The sequence below is a fragment of the Vidua macroura genome, chromosome 8, assembly GCF_024509145.1.
Source record: "Vidua macroura isolate BioBank_ID:100142 chromosome 8, ASM2450914v1, whole genome shotgun sequence".
In the NCBI taxonomy this organism is placed as follows: domain Eukaryota; kingdom Metazoa; phylum Chordata; class Aves; order Passeriformes; family Viduidae; genus Vidua; species Vidua macroura.
This window is the reverse complement of record NC_071578.1, coordinates 15,894,049-15,911,233: the sequence shown is the minus strand read 5'-3', so window position 1 is coordinate 15,911,233 and position 17,185 is coordinate 15,894,049. Positions and strand designations below refer to the sequence as shown.

Genomic DNA, 17,185 nt, shown 5'->3' with positions numbered 1-17,185 from the left:
ACCACCCGATCACTTCGTCTTTTTGGGCCCCGTGCATGAGCGCGGTTTTCGGGTAAACCAAAGTTATAGCCACTTATTCAGAAAACTCAGCTGATGTTTCTGAAAGAATTAACTCACTTAGAAGCAATAGCTTGTCTGCTCTAAGGGCCATTTTCCCTTGCCAGTTGCAATATGTTGCTATCACTTGTTCCTATCTAAAAGCATTTCTTTGCACTAAAAGCCTCTGTGACACTTGGCCGGGTGTAAATCCCTGGTCCCTGGGTGTTCACTGTGGCACCTGGAGGGGCTGAATACCCACGCGGGTGCCCACCCAGGACGCCCGCTCCTGGGAGCAATTCTCATATCCCGGTTCCATGCTCCTTCCCCGAGTCGCCGTAGTCATTTCGGAGCAAAGCCGATGAATAACCACTGTTGACTCAGGTGGGTCAGCGTCTGCCCCGGCTGGGGTCGATGCCCGGCCCCGAGCAAACCCTGCCGGCCCCGCTCCTCCTCCAGCCCGCACACCTCTCCGGCTCCCAAGGTCAGGGCGACTCGGGGGTAAATACCCACGCTTCCAGCCTGGGCTTGCCAGCCAGGTTTTCCTCCTCCTGCCACAGAGCCCGTTCCCGTGTGGGCACAGGCACGGGCAAAACCGAAACGGGGGGTGGGAGGTTGAAACACAGAAAAAAAAAATAGCAGAGAGCCCACACGAGACTCCTGCAACCAAGGGTGCCCAGAAAGCGGCGGGGGTGGCTGATGGCTGGCATAGTACGGAGGGAAAAGCTGCTTACAACACACCTGGCAGAGCAGAGGTTTGCGTTTTCCCCTGCCAGTAACTGGACGGCCAGAGTGGCGAGTGTTGCAGAGTTTAGGTTTATTTCACAGATATGTCCATCAAAAATTAAATACCAAGTTTTGCCTTTTTTTTAAACACTGAACAAATATGTACAAAATATGAACAATGTGAGGTATAAAACCACAAGACTTTTAAAGAAAACTAGTATGTACAGAAGCAGATACGCGTACGATAGGCATTATCTTCCCACGGCTGCGTGCCTCACTTATGCCCTGCAGCTGATGCCAGTTTCTGTCCTGCAGCAGGGCCCTATCACTCCCTGCATTTTCTTCTCAAATATGAAATCCATAAAAAACAGTGCTAGAGATTATTAAAGGAGAAAAAAAAAATTTTCTGCAAATAAAACCATCCAAACTGTGAGGCAAAAATCTCAAAAATCTGAGAAGGCACATTTCATCTCACACAAGAAGAAAAAGGAATCTGTCTGACAGCTCTACCTGACAAACAGAAAGATGTCTCAGTAGAGAGCACATAAAAGCGTGTGAGTATAAGGCACTTCTCGGGATGGTCAAATCCCTCCCTATTTCACAGAACATGATTCTCTGCTTACAAAGGGCGTTTAAATTTATCTATTTGAAGTACATTTGTTTGCACATATAAAGGGCTTAGTTCTGCAATCCATACTCACTTCCACACTAGATAGAGTTTTGCCTGATCACTGACAGCAGCTGATTCAGACCCTCTCCACCACCATGAGTAAGGACCCGGTGCAGGATTATATTCCAGTTAGAACAGTGATTATTGTACAAACATATCTTACAAAAAATTAAATACAAACCATGGTCCTTTAACCAAATTAGACATGCCAAAACTGAACTGTTTGCAGAAAATACATCTTTCTTTCTTTGCTTGTTATAAAATTAGTCTATTTGGTGATGCTTTTTTCTTTCAATGCAACGGTGAAAGTTTTCTCCTGGAGCACAATATTCTTTCAAACCAGCCCTTGGTAAAGTGCAAGCCGAGTTAGGTCCGCTCTCTGCATGGGACTGTTAGTGGGCAGCAGTGTAATAGCCTTTATCGCCTTCAATGTCCACTTCTTGGTCAGAGTCATCAGAGACATCTGACTCCAGGTCCTCCTGTGAGGCTGGTGAGGGGGTGTACTGTGAGCCATCCAGAGAGACCTCCTTACCCTTCTGCTCAGGGCTCTGGCAGCTCTCCGGTCTTTGGTCACTGTGACTGTCAGCACCTTCTACTTCTTCTTTTTTGGTGGCCTGGGGGTTCTCCTGCAATGAAAGAATCCTGCTTGGTACAGAACTACAGGCCACAGAGACAGGAGGCCTGGGAATTCCAGCTGTGCTGTGTGGGAAAACCACCTTGCAGAAAAAGGCAGGTGTCCTGCTACCTCCCTGGGCCTCCTGCCTATAAAGCTGCCCAAGTGGGATAGGGCCGGGCGAGGGCTCTGATCCCACTCCCTCACAGCCACAGGGGCTGCTGCCGTGAATAAGGCTCCTTGGCGATGGTTATCGCAGCCACTTCAAAAGAGTCAGGAGCTGCTGGAGCCCAGGAACCTCTGAACTTTTGTCTTTAGCAAAGCAAATGTTTATTATGAGTCTACAAACACCGACACACAGCTTCCTCCTGCCCTGATCTTTCTTTAATTACACCCGACAGCAAGAGGAGGGAGGTTGAATCCATCAGTGGTCCAAAAGCAAATGGAAAAAAATTACTAATTAAGCTACAACTCAACTTTAAAACACTCACCACTAAAACCAAACCAAAACCCTGTTTGTGAAGGCAAGAGTAGCCCTGTGTTGGCACCTGTCTGGAGAGCCCAGTCCCCTAAGGGGGCATGAAATGCTACGTGAAAGAAAAAGCACGCAGAGACATGTACCCATGATATAACCGTGCGGGCTTGGAGAAATGGATGTGACTGAATGAAAAGGAGGAAATGACTTAAAATGGCCGAGATCCCAAGCGAGCTCTCCGGACACTGTGGCATGGGCTGGGCCCTAGGTGGCCACTTGCCAGAATAATAGGACTTTATTAAAAAATCAACTGAAGATTGAGTTAAACTCAGGCAAAGGTCATAGAAAAGATTTATCTAGATCATGGTACTGTGATTAGTTTTCTTTTCTTTTTACTTTTATTTTCAAGGCGAATTTGCCAGTAAAACATGTGCATCCATGTCACACTTAACTGAAGTCAGACTCAGGCCAAAATGTTGGAATTTTTCAAACATATTTGAACCAAGGGACCTCACTTTTGCTGAGTCCCTATGTGCCATAAAAACCCCTAAATAATTATCTGCTTGAGCAGCATGATTTCTAAGGGAAGGGAAACTGCTTTAACTTCTTACACTCCTACGCTGTAACTGCTTGTGAAAGAAGGTTAAAAACTACTCAATTTTCCATGTGGCTCCTCAAAACAAACAAGGTATTTGTACCTGCTTTCTCTCAATGTTAGCAAAATACATCGACTTGTTGTTTATTAAGAGAGGGCATTTTAAAACACCAGTTAATATTCTCAAAAAAACCTGCCTAAGTAATTTACTGACAATTACTTATCTTCTCCACGTTAATTGGCTAAACAACATATGGGTTTACAAAACAATTACCGTGGAGTTTTAATAGGTGGTGTGTGAAACTCGGGCATAATTGATATAGGAACTGCATTAGAAGCTTTTAACGTTAGTGCTGCCTGAACGAGCCCTCATGGATTCCAGCATGACTATTTGTCTTTTTAATCAAGGTGAAGAGGTTAAACAGCCTTTCAGATGACTTCTGCATACAACCTGGAATAGGCGAGCACGGCGTAAGATAAGACAATTAAAATACTTATTTCTATAGAAACAGAAACATCTACGTACCTGCTTTAGACGCCTCCATTTGGCTCTGCGATTCTGAAACCAGGTTTTGACCTGAGCAACGACAATGAGAAAAGGTGCGCGGTAGTCTTGGAGCTAGTTAGTGCCCGGAGCCTTACCCAAGCCACAAGCAAAAAGCAAGAACCTGCCAAAAACCCCTTCCCCGCCAACCCCGAGCCGGCCAGGTGCCCGAGAGCGATGCACCGACAGCAGCTGCTGCACGGCGGGGCCTGGAGCGAACGGGAAGGGGGTGCGGTTCCCCGGGGCGGGGGCACGGCCTCACCTGCCTCTCGCTGAGCTGCAGCATCTTGGCCAGGCGCTTCCTCTCTGGCGGGGAGAGGTATTTCTGAGTCTCGAACTTCTTCTCCAACTCGATGGTCTGGTCGTTGGAGAAGCGGACCTGCCCCCCCTTCCTCTTGTGCAGCGGCCGCTGGATGAAGGGGCTCCACAGCAGCGGCTTCCCTACAAACACAGGCACAGCGCCGAGGGTCACTGGCCGGCCGCGGACACGCGTGACTGGGGGCGGGGGGGCCGCCCGGGTCCAATAGCGTACCAGCGTAATAGGGTCCAGGGCTCGCTAATTTCCTTCGCCTGATTTTATTTCTCTCTGTTCCTACTTTGATCTTTCCCCTCTCTGATTTTTTCCCCTCCGCCAAACGGAGAGACCAGTTAAAGTCACTTTACGGGCTTTGGCAACATTTCCGTCAATGTGTTTCCTGTTGGTCTATCTCGCAAAGAAAGAGACCAAAAAAAAAAAAAAAAGACCTTTGCTTCCTTCTGCTCTTTCACTGCGATGCCCTAAAGAAACCGTCTCCCTTTCTCTGAGCCAGTGCCCGGGTCCCTGCGGACAGCGGGGACATCGCGGGGCTGGGCAGGGGCGATGCGCCAACAGGAGGGCACTGGGCTTCTAGGAAGAAGAGCCCGCATGTCCGCCACCCTCGGCTGGGGGTTTGCCCGCCAGAGGCCGCGGGGTGCCCGCCAGGCTCACCCGGGGCCGGATGAGGGGCGAGGCGGTGCAGGCAGTGACACGCCGGGGAACCGGCCCCGCTGCGGAGCCGCGGCCGCGTCCCGGGGCAGGAGGCTCCGGCCAGTGCTACTGAGTCACGCTGTTTGTCTTTCTGCCTGCACCCTTTGCAATTTGCTGCATTGTTTTTCGAGATTTTGCTTGCGTCAGGCTTTAGTAATTCTGGTGCAAAACAGACTCAAAAAATAGGAAGCAACTGGTTATTTTAGCTGTCATAAAGTCACATCCCACACAGAGGAAATGAACAATATCAGAAAAACGGATCCCGGCTATCAGAAGTCGAGTGTTTCCTGAATTTGTCTGTATTGAGGATGTCGATAAAGTAATCAGCAATGTGCACGACTCCCGGGGAAGAGCCTGCTTCAGGCGGCCAGGAAAACACTTAACAGCTTCTGAAACCAGATTTACTCCTATCGAGAGCTCAAGGTTTCCTGTATGAACGGAAAGGGTCAGCCTCTTTCACTGCACAAATGTGGTGAGTCAGGTCCAGTTTTGCAATCACTAAGAACAAGTGCTGCAGCCCGGGCACGGGGCTCAGCCCCCGCAGAGGGGTCGCTTCCCCCGGCCAAGGGCGCGAAGTAGTCGCCGGGGCTCCCGACCCGGCCCGAGCCGACCCGCAGAGGAACCTCGAGGGCCCCAGCGAGTGGAGCCGGCCTCCTGACTGTTTTTCAAGTCATCCGCAGGAAAGACTGAGATCTGCCATGCGATCTCCAAGCACAATTAAAACTCCCCACCAAAACCACACGCGACATTAATAAGGACACTCTCAGAGTCACTTGGTTTGAAGGAAAACAAATCTGAGTCACCGCGGCCGCGCACTGTGGTCTCGCTGTCAGACCCGGAGCACGGCACGTCTCTAATTTACTGTAAATCAGACGGGGACCGGAGAGAGCCGGGGGAATACAGAGAAGCGGCAGGGTGGGCGGGAAAGGGGACCGCTTTCGGGTACTTCCCATTTATCCCTGCCCCGACAGCGGGATGGGGACGGGACGAGAGCTGCGCCGCAGCCGGGGAGGGCGGAGGGGGGCACATGGCTTACCCAGGGGGTCCTGCCGGATCAGGGCGTGCGCGTAGTCGCCGACGGCGCGGGGGAAGGAGTAGAGGGGCCCGGCGTAGGCGCCGGTGCCATAGGTGGCGGCGAGGTGGTGGGAGAAGGCCGGATGGACGGGGGTCGGCTCGTAGATGGGGGTCCGGTACGGGGACACCAGGCTGGTGAAGGAGGAGTTGGGCGACGGCAGCGTCGGCGGCGGCGGGGCGGGCAGGGAGTGGGGGGCCGGGGCGGCGGCGGGGCCGCGGCCCAGGATGTCCTCGATATAGAAGGGCGTGGGGTGCGCGGGCTGGAGCAGCGGCGTGGGCGCGTACAGCGGGACGCCGACGCCCAGGGCCGCCGGCGCCGCGCCCGGCGGCTGGTACTGCATGGCGCGGTCGCCGCCCGCGCACCCCCCGCGCCCCCGGCCGCCCCTGCGGAAAGCCGGCCCCGACCGCGGCAGCTGGGTGCTGGCACCGCCGCCGCGGGTTTCTCTGGGCTCGGGTTACCCTTCGATAGGTTTCTATTGGCGCGGGGCGGAGCCCGCGTGGTCTCTGTCCCCTTCCTGCCACGGCGCCGTCTGGCCAATGAGCCCGGACAGGGAAGGGGGAAACCACCCCCCGCCGGCAAACACTCTCCCGCCTCCTCGAGCGAACTCCCCGCGGCGCCAATCAACCACCGCCGCAGCCCGGAGGAACCCGCGGCAGCGGGGCGCGATCTGTCACCCGCCAGGCCCCGACGGCGCAGGGGCCCCGGCGCTTCCCGCAGCGGTTCCCGCTCTCTGCTGGCACACGGCACAGCGTCAGCCGGGGCTCGGGCTTCCCCGTGGGGGTGCGCGCTGACCCCTGCAGCGTGGCCCTGGCGCAGACCGAGGGAGGAGGCAAGAAGCGGACGGCCACCCCCCGCCCGGTCCGGGGACCTCTCTCTTGGAAAAGTCCGCGCGGGCGCTCCGCCTGACTGCATGGACCGGGAACGAGTTGTGGGAGTGCGTGGGCGGCGGGGCCGCACCGGCTCCTGCCCCGTGCTCAGGACAGAGCCGAGAGCACGGCGTGGCGAAGCAGGAAGTGGCGCCGCGCTGCTCGCGTCCCGCCTGGCACCGACGGCCAGCACCGGGCGGCAGACTGGGGGGCGATGTGGCGGCCGAGGGCCGCGCGGGACTGGGGACCCAGTGCCCGACAGCCCGGGCTGGGAAAGCGGCATGACGGCCCGAGCAGCGCCACCTGGGCTCCATCGATTAGATTTTTAAGATCCCTCCGGGTGATGCCCCCTGCCCCGCAGCCCCCAGCGGGAGACACGCGCTCTGTCTGGGCGTCGCCGACTCCGCTCCGCAGGGCCGCCCCTCGCCAGCACCGCTGTCGGCCAGACTTGGGCGAGGAGTGGTGGGAGGTGTGAGGAAGGGGCAGAGACCCCCGCTCTGCCCGCAGCCCTCAGGCACCCGGGGCCTCGCCCCGGCGGCAGCGGCTGGTGCCGCCTCTCCTCCCTTTCCGTGCGAGCGGAGGCGACAGGTGCACCCTGCGTGTCCGCGGACCCCGCCGTGTCCCGTCTCCCGCACACGCCCCCGTGCTGACAGCGAGCACGGAAAGCTGTTAAGGAATAGCAGGTGCTGGTATAACTCTGCTTAAAAAAAAAAAAAAGAGAGAAAAAAAGAGAAAGGTCTCCAGTTCAAACCCACGAAGATCTTAATAACTAAGAGGCTCAGAGCGAGACGAAAGGGTGTTGGTGAAATGAAAAACAAAACAAAAAAAATCTATTTTAATAATACAGAGAGGTTGGGTTTTTTTTTCTTCACATTGTTAACAAATGCCAAAACTCACCTTTAAAGCGTGGTCTTGTGTCTTGTAAATATCAGGTACACGTAAAGCGAGCTGACAGTTTTGATTATTTTTTCTCTGTGTTCAGTCTCCCAGGCATTGCTCTTTCCAAGGGGTTTAGTTAATGTTTTCATCTGGAAGTGTTGGATTTGCAGCTTGATTTACTTAATAAATGTACAGTAAACCGATGACCTGTTGCCCTCTGGAATAACGACGTGCATGATATGAGGCAGCAGAATGGAGGGCCCCCACAATATTTTACAAGCTGTCGATTCAAAATCTTGAGAACAAGTTTATGCAAAAAGAAAAAAAAAATTTGCTGTGTTATTGGAAAACAAATAAATAGAGGAAGAGATTATTCTTTTCTGACTTTTATACAAGCAATAGGCCTTGTTAAAAGGAAGTTTTAATGACACCGTTATTACATTCCACTACCACTGCATAATCCCTAACAAGAAAAATGAAGCACTTAATTTTGCAGTTCTACAGAACCGCCCCTTTCAAATTCAATTGTTAGACCTCAGCCTTCCTCTTTCCACGGGTTGGAGACTATTAAATCCGCATTCATGAAATGTCACATTTATTGAACTACATAATTTTTTAATATCACTAGTGCAGGTTTTATAGTTGATTTTATTGTTTTTATGGCCATTCGGGGCTCTAAACCCGGATTTTTTCAATGTTGTCCTTATAATTTTTTTCACACAGTCAGAACTAATAAAATAGAACAGTTGTGACTTTTTAATGCAAGGGGTCTCGGAGTTTCAATATTTTCACTCTGCTGGATACTAAAACCAATAAAAATACATGAGATTTTAATTATTTTCTGGATTAAATAAAACCTTTTCCTTTTCGCTTGGAACATATATTTTGTTTGTAGTTTCTGTCGTGAGGGAGACAATGCAACATCAGACAAAATACTTTATTACCAATATTGTTGCAATGAATACAGTTTTGACCGGATTTTACAGTCTAACGGGCATTTAAAGAAAGGTACTGTAGATCGGGGCAACCAAGACAGTGCTTGAGTATTTCTATTATTTCTTCTCCAGATTCCCTCTGGAAAGCTCTCCAATTTATCTGGAAAACCCTGAGCGGGGGAGGGAGGGAAGTGGGGGGGATAGAGAGAGACGCCTTGGGAGAGAAGAGAAAATATACGCCTTTCTGGATTAAAAAAGGAATGCTTTCACATTAATTTTCTTGGTATTCACTTGAAACACCACCAAGTTTTCCTGCTAATCTGGCGATTTCTGGAGGGCGGCGGGGCGAGATGCGTGCATCCCCGCACTGGCACGGTCTCAGCCCGGAGGAATCGGCTGGAGAACTCATTATTTTGTGTAATAACTTCGGGGCCCCGTCTTCCCCTTCACTTTCCGTGAAATCACCCGCCTTCGAGGAGTTCTGAGCTCAAGGAAAAAATAATAATAAAATCAAGGCCCCCACTTGCTGCAGGCGGCGCCGCTGCCAGCCCCGACGGCGGAGCCGGCCGGGACCCGGCTCCGCCGCTGCCGCCGGGGCGCGCTCCTCGCGGGGCGGACAGAAAGAGCGGCTCTGGCCGGAGGAAGCCGGCCAGGGAAGTGCTGCTTCGTGTGTCCCCTCAGGTCGGGGGCTGGCGGGCAGGGGTCGGACGGGCTCCCCGGGGGAAGCAGCGGGGTGCTGGCTGCCACCCCAGGAGTGATGTTGCCGCGCTGGCCTCGCAGGACGGTTGCACCCGGGGCTGCGCCGCAAGCCTGGCCCAGCCTCGCTCACCGGCTGCTCTGAGGCGATTTCCCTCCCCTCCCAGCCCTTGTCCTGCGTGGAGCCCCGGGCAGCTTTCCCCAAGGCCAGCGCTCCACAGGTGCCTCGAGTGGCGGTGAGGGAAGTCTTTGCCGGCGGAAGCGGCACCCACGGGCTCCGGTGGGGCTCTGGAGCCTCCCGCCGGCCGCCGCCGCCGCCGCCTCCGTCCCGGTGCTGCGGGGAGTCGGCGGCCCCGCGGTGACGGGGCCGGGGCCCGGTCCCGCTCGGCGACCCGGCTGCGGGTGGTCGGATCTGCCTCTGCCCCAGCCCCGGGGCGGGGGCGCAGCACCGCTTTAATTTAGCGTTTATGTGTCACCGTGTTCGTGAGCGGCTTTTACGGGGCGGCGGTAACGCGAAACACCTGGACGGCGGCACCGCGGGCGTGCACGGCGGGGGTGGGCGCGGGCGGCTGCGGCGAAGGGCGCTGAGCTGTGCTGGCCTGTCCTCAGGCCGGTGCATTAAAATAAAATAAGAATAATTTTAAAAAATCAAAACCTCAATCCCCCCCACTGTCAGAAAATCAGGAAATGAAAGCTTCCAAAACCAGCGACACACGCCAGGCTGTATTTCCACCGCACCCATGATTATCTATGATAAACGCCCCGATAAACAGAATATTCCTGATTTCTGGGGTGGTTATATGGGGCAATACATAAGCCGGTCAGCAATTTATAGGTGAGTGTGTCTGGAATCACAGAACACTTTCTTTTGCCTCACGGATTGTTGTCACTAACATGTACCTAGCCGGTTTCTGCTCTCCAAACTGGGATTTTCACCCACAATCGCACCCTCTGTGACACTACAGCCTTCGGCAGAGTTACACCAGAGATGGATCATTCCTAGCTGCAGTAACTGCATTTGGCTGTACAGAATTAGTGAGCAAATCAAAAAACTCCATCTTTTTTAACAGCTGGAGCAGGCTACCAGCAGCGTCATTCCCTAATGCTACAGGGCGCTTTCCAAGAGGATCCAGCCCACAGCCATCTCACCCCTTCTCATTACTGAAAATATTTCAAGACTCTTCCAAGAGAGGTGAGGCCACAGCCTTGAACATCTTCCAAGGAGGAAATAGGAGGGAGTTCACCTCTCTGATTTTCTCTAGCATCATGGAAGCCAGACTGCTCCAGACAGAGGCACTGCATATTGCAGGATGATGTCAGTAGGTGCTGCCTTCTTCCAGATAACTCATCTGTTAGATAGTCACTTCTTACAACTTCCTCCTCACCATCATCATTTGATTTAATAGATGAGTTACAACTGTAATAAACATTAAGGCAAGTTTGTCTTAAAGGCATTCATTAGATATAGCAGAACAAGACAAATCTTGGTCTAAAAAGGGGTGGACAACATATAAAATATTATTCTAGGCAGAGCTAGCAGGAGCTTAACAGTTTTTGTTCTACATCTCTATGATTTTGCTAAATTTAAATCATCCAAGTGAAAAAAAAATCTGTTGTGAGGGAATCTCCATCATGCTGAGTACATTTAAGGTTTCAGCAAAATGGGATCAGCTGTTTCTGAGCATTGGGTTAAAGGAAAGCAAATTTTTTCCCCTGGCATTTAGACATCTTCGCCTTGCCCTGAAAACCTGCAGAGCCCCATCACAGGGAAAACTTCAAGAGATGAAAGCAACTGGCAAAAAGTCAACCGGGGGTGTCTCTTCAGTTCCTCCTTTGCTCTTTTACTTGGGGTCGTGGTTTAGAGTCGGGCAAAATAAAGACCCCAAATCTCTGCAGAGAGACAGAGGGACCTCAGGAATGTTTAAACAATTCATTAACGTTAAATGAATATTTGTGGGTATGAGAGATGTGCTGCCACCAGCAAGGGCGTTTTTCACCTATGCTGTCACAAGCTCTGATGAAAAAAAAAAAAAAGAAAAAAAAAAAAAAAAAAAAGAAAAGCAAGCTACAGAAAAGCTTTAATGGTGCTTTTGAGTCTTGTCAAGGATTTCCAAGGCAGCACATGCCAGACCCTCAGGGGAACAGATTGTTAAGGTGCTTCCATTTCCTGTAGCCCCCAATATCATTAATATCTCTTCTGGGATACCTTGACTTGCAAAGTGGAATATGCAACATTTATAGCTCTGTGGTAATAGGAAGGAACACATGGCCCCACATTATAAACATAGTTAATACCACTTTCTTTCTGGACTGGGCTGTCTTGTGACACAGTATCTCTAAACCAGTTTAATTCAGCTGAAATGTGAATTCACCATAGTTTTTTTTCTGAATTGCAAAGAGGCATCCTATTAAACTACATAAATTGTAATGTTTTTTGAAATGCACTTTTCTAACCCTTCCTTGGTCTGAAAACTTTCTTATCTGACCTTTATGAGAATGTGGTGAACAATGCTATGAAAAACAAAGCGATATATTTTTCCTTATATATCCTTTTCCTATCTATCTGCCACCAAAAACATGAGCTATTCTGGATCCTGCCTATAAGTGCAACTGAAAGCTGCTTGTTTAATTATATTTATTTGGGGTGATGGCAACAGTAACATGTTAAAACTTCTCTATATTGTTATGTGTTGGCTACACACATAAAGATTACGCCCAAAACCATATATAATTCCCAGGGGCTAGATTGCCTCTCACATCTTGCACAATCATTTACGTAAGTGCAAACTGAATCTAAAATGCTGCTAACACAGACTGCTGGCTACTGTACACCCACTCTGTGTTGATATAAATGACTATAACAAGACACCAGACAATGGAGAATCTGCCTAAACTACAGTGATGACAAAACTTTTTTTTTTTTTTTTAACAGAGCAATCGGAACACAAATATTATATGTTTCAAAGAGGACTTGTGCAGCAAGATTTTTCACAGTAACAGTTCCAATGAGTCCAAAGTACACACAGCTAAATTTGATGTCAGTAGGAATTAGGTATGAATAGGGAGTGTTACTTAGTTATTTTTGTTAATGTTTTCCAGAGCTTACACATTCACTCTACATTTTTTAGCAAACTTTATCATTTTGGCATCATAAAATCAATCCCTAGATAGGTTTGTTCTATATGGAGCAGAGACACACAGTTGTGGTTAACAGTCAAATACAGAAGCTTACAGTAACCATCTAGCTAACTATTAATGGTTGTTTAACAGAGGAAAGGAAAGGAAAGGAAAGGAAAGGAAAGGAAAGGAAAGGAAAGGAAAGGAAAGGAAAGGAAAGGAAAGGAAAGGAAAGGAAAGGAAAGGAAAGGAAAGGAAAGGAAAGGAAAGGAAAGGAAAGGAAAGGAAAGGAAAGGAAAGGAAAGGAAAGGAAAGGAAAGGAAAGGAAAGGAAAGGAAAGGAAAGGAAAGGAAAGGAAAGGAAAGGAAAGGAAAGGAAAGGAAAGGAAAGGAAAGGAAAGGAAAGGAAAGGAAAAGGAAAGGAAAGGAAAGGAAAGGAAAGGAAAGGAAAGGAAAGGAAGGAAAGGAAAGGAAAGGAAAGGAAAGGAAAGGAAAGGAAAGGAAAGGAAAGGAAAGGAAAGGAAAGGAAAGGAAAGGAAAGGAAAGGAAAGGAAAGGATAGGAAAGGAAAGGAAAGGAAAGGAAAGGAAAGGAAAGGAAAGGAAAGGAAAGGAAAAGGAAAGGAAAGGAAAGGAAAGGAAAGGAAAGGAAAGGATAATTTTTCCCTAAGGCAGATGTCTCCCCTTCTTGCTCCTGCCCCTGAGCTGAGGTCTCCCTGTAAAGGAAACTGCTTAGCCCAGAATCAACTGAGAAAACACAGCAGGATCAGTCACAGACAGTACCCAGCCTCGAGTCTCTGAGTCCAGAGATCTCATCATTTCAATTACACTGTTAGTTCATGCCAGAGGTGTCAGGAGAGTTAGACAACACAACTTCCACTTATTTATACTGCTTCTCATAAAAGCCAAGAAAAAATAAGTTATACTTGACATGAAAATAAATATGCCAATATAAAATCTGTATATTTTATATATATACAGATTTTACATTTGCATATTTTATTTTCATAAATATGTATTCAAAATATTACAGTACCTTCCAAATACTTTAAGTATTGAACTTGACTAACTTTTTGGAACAGCTGTTCTTTCCTAATCCTTCCTTAGTTTGTCCATCTCACAAATTGACCTCATCTCATTACTGGAGTTGGAAGTTGTAGGTGTAGACACAGAAGTTTTTAGTGTTGAGTAGAATCTAAACCATAGCCCAGATGTTCTCTTGAAGTCAAACCATGACACCAGAGTCAAACCTGATATAGATGCTTATTGAAATCTTGATCTCTAACCATACTCTGTTTATTTTAAAATGCTTACTTTAAAATCTTACAGCAAAACTAATATGAAAAGATGTAAATAGATGTCTGAATAGTATCCTCAGCAGACACACAGGTGACACACAGCTGCACTTCAACCCAGAGCTTAGTGCTACGTCCTCAAAGGGACAGCTTGTTACCTGTGAAGCTCAGCTGTAATTCAGTAATTCAGAGGCAGATCTATAGTCCACACTTCTGCACCTAACTCTGCTGGAGCAGACACATGCAGGAAATGCCTGGAGGAGGATTCTGCACTACACTGGGGATCCCCTTCCCCAGCACTGTCAGTGAATCCCCACCATTCCAAAGCATTTTTGCTGCCAAGGTCTGCAAGGCAGCCACAGACAGTGCAGTTGTGGGGGTCATTCACACAAAGAGCAATGAGAAATGTTGTGCATATGGGGCACATGCCAGTCCACACAGTTCTTCACATGTCAAGGTACAGCCAAAGATATAATCTGTACAAAAATGGGCTTCTAAAAATCTGTTCAGACTCATAGAACATTTGGAGAGGAGATGCAGAAAGCAGACTGCTCATCAGGACAGACTTCAGAGATCCTGTAGATAGTGGGAGAGGCCCCACTAATTATAGCATCATAATCAACCCAAAATTATTCCTTGTATAATATCTTCATTTAGAATAACAGATTCCACACTGCTCTCTGTGTAGCTGTGTGTTTTGATTTTGTGTAATCTTTGGGAAATCTGTGCATTTTTCAGTGATTTTCTTAAGAAGGTAGTGCAAATTAAAGTTTTGGGATTAATTAACATTATATAACCAATTAAAACTGTAGTAAGGGTAGCTCACATCTGTCCTTTGAAGAACATCCACCAGCCTGGGAGGAGCAGTATGAACTCTTTCTGACTTTTGCCATTACATTACCTTCTAAGAGATTTGTTCTTGAAGAAAAGAGATCTTCAGTCTCAAATGTATTGGCCATAAATAAAGGCAGGTTTTAATGGACCATGATTACAGAATCAAGTCAGAATACTCTACTTTTGGAGATAAATAATTAATTTCATATTAAAAGGGTGTCTAAACTAAGTCCTCTGTATCATTTAATTTCTGTGGCTTGCCAAGGTGTTTTTTCTACTGTTTTTGTCTCTTCCACATCATGTTACATTTCCCCTCAGGACTGAATCTATTGGTAGACATGACATTGCTCTTATGTAGCCTTCATAGCTCCCATGTGACACCTGTAAAATAATAAACTGTAAGAATGTGGGTTAAAGTCAGTTAGCCAGGATAAGTGTGTTCTACAGATAAATGGGTTTGTTTGGGAGAGAGAAGCACAGCCTTCTGTCTGTATCACTGAAGGGTAAATTCCTAAAGAGTCAGGATGCTGTAGATAACCATTAAATCACAGAAAGCAGCAGAAGGAAGTCCTGTCACCCACAGTGCACCCTCCTCAAACCCTGCTGCAATTGAAACTGTTGCAATACAATGCACTTTCAATTTTGCCTGTTGCATTTTCTACAGTTTTCTTCATATTTAGTTCACATATGGGCTTTGACTACTTAAGTCTCACTGTCTGGAGGTTTCATGATGTGAATAGTTTCTTAGGGACTATCAATAAAGCCCAAGCAGGATCAGTCTTTCCATGTCTGCCTATACCCTAACTTAGATCCAAACACAGATCCAGGGATCTGCTTTCACCAGAGAACACCTGAACCAAAGTTCTGCCAGCATTGCCAGAGACAGTAATGCAAAGGGGACATGAACTGTGCTTCTGTTGCTTTTGGGACATACAAGCAACTCTTGAGCCCCTCTTAATAGTGTGGGCAATGGCACTGCTGAGTTTGTGGCCACAGTTCTCTCTGCTGGGCAAGAGCATCACAATGTGTGTGCTCCTGGCAAACATTACATACTGAGACCAGGAACACCCAGGTCAAACCCACACATGGGGCAAGGCCAGGGATGATAAAACCTTATTATTACATTTTCTTTCTGTTATGTTTGTCACTACCTATGCTAGTCTCTTGTCCCACACTAACCTAGTTCCTCTCATTCCTGCAGGTTTACGATTAAAACATTACTTGACAGTTATTATGTCATCTTACTCCCTAAGTGTTGGTTAGCACTGTGCTGTCAGCTCTTTGTACTTTTGCAGCTCTTCCAAGCATATAGCTACAGTTGGCTCTTCTTCTCTGAACTTCCTCCAGCTTGGCTTCCCAGTAATGAGGTGCAGAGAACTGCACTCACCTTTCCCAGATGCTATCGCATGTCAGTTCCAAGAAGAGAGACTCACTCGCTCTTTCCCTGTGGTGTGTCTCCATGAGAGCCCCAAATCATATTGATGTTTCTAACTGTCACATCACCTAGAAAATTCAAATGCAAATTCAGAGGCCCTCCTTGTTCAGCACAGCAGTCACCATATCTTGTCTTCCCTAACAGAAAAGGAAGACCTCATCTTTCTAACAAACATTACTATTTCTGTAGAAACCTCAGATTGTTTTCTAACTTTTCACACTCATCACGTGAATTGGCTTATTTATGACAGGGAGAGGAACAATAGGAAGTATTAACTAACCCTGTACTGGTGGTCAGAGTAAAGCAAAAACAAAGCTGGTTTCCAGTTCTCTGCGCTGAGACTGATTTTCCATTGTCCTTCCACATTATCTTCCCATTTAAGTCTGCTCATGCAATTCTGTTGTGCATCCTGTAATTCTCTTTTAGTAGGTTTAAAACAAACAAAAGGAAGTACTTTTTCACACAACGCATAATTAAATTATGAAACTTGTTGCCATGGGAAGCGCTGGATGCCAAAATCTAAATGGGTTCAGAAAAAGAAAAGAGAAATTAATGGAGGATAAGTACATTGATGAGTATTAAACATAGTACCTTGCTCACTGTGTTTGGCTCAGGAAGCCCTTTCAGAGATGTTTGATGAAAGCAGGAAGGGATTTTTCTGCTGGTGCCTATTTCTCCCACAGCTCCCCATAGCAGCCTCTTCTGGTCACTGGCAGGAAGAAGACATTGGAGTTTGTGGACTTAGCAAAGCAGCTCTAGTGCTCCTCTCCTAACGAGACACACAGATGCCTGCACGTTTAAAAATTAGAATCTTTAAGCCAAAAATTGACTTCTCTTTCTATGTTTTTATCAGATCTGATTGAGCTAACTTTAATACATGCTGTTTACAGCAAAGCATATGACTGAAATGGGGAATTTTAAGGTTTCAGAATGGATAGATTTATTGGCCCAGCCAAAAGTTTGATTTTGCAGATATTATAGATTGGATCAACTTCACTGGGGACTGATGGCAAGAGGCAACCTGTTATCTGTACTGTGAAAGTTGTACCTGCTCCTGGAGCTCTCTCTCCTCACTGAACAAATGCTCCCACCGCCCATTGTGGTGCCATCTCTTCTTGTTGACTTTGCTCTGTAATTGCTGCTTTATCAGTCCCTCCTCAGACTTCTCAGTTTGTCCTGACTGACACGCAAAACGAACAGAGCTCTGTGTGCACACACAGGAAGGACAGGAAGGCAGGCTGGTGAGGAGGGAGAGCAGGGCAGGCTGCTGAGACAGGGAATGAGCCCTGGCCCTTTGGCTGCCACCCTTGCCTGGGCAAAGAGCCTCACCCCACAGGCTGCACCTGCTGCACCAGTCCATGAGGGAGCGAAAATTGGCCCTAATTTTGATA

At 48.2% G+C, this 17,185-nt stretch overlaps 1 protein-coding gene across 1 annotated transcript; it reads right to left on the bottom strand.

Moving 5' to 3' along the window:
- Positions 1-833: 833 nt before the first annotated feature.
- Positions 834-6,099, bottom strand: HHEX (hematopoietically expressed homeobox). The gene is made up of 4 exons (XM_053983646.1): positions 5,702-6,099; positions 3,922-4,100; positions 3,642-3,692; positions 834-2,058 (listed from the first exon to the last, which is right to left on the bottom strand). The coding sequence occupies exons 1-4, from the start codon at positions 6,078-6,080 to the stop codon at positions 1,825-1,827; spliced, it is 843 nt and encodes a 280-aa protein (XP_053839621.1). The 5' UTR covers positions 6,081-6,099; the 3' UTR covers positions 834-1,824.
- Positions 6,100-17,185: the final 11,086 nt, after the last annotated feature.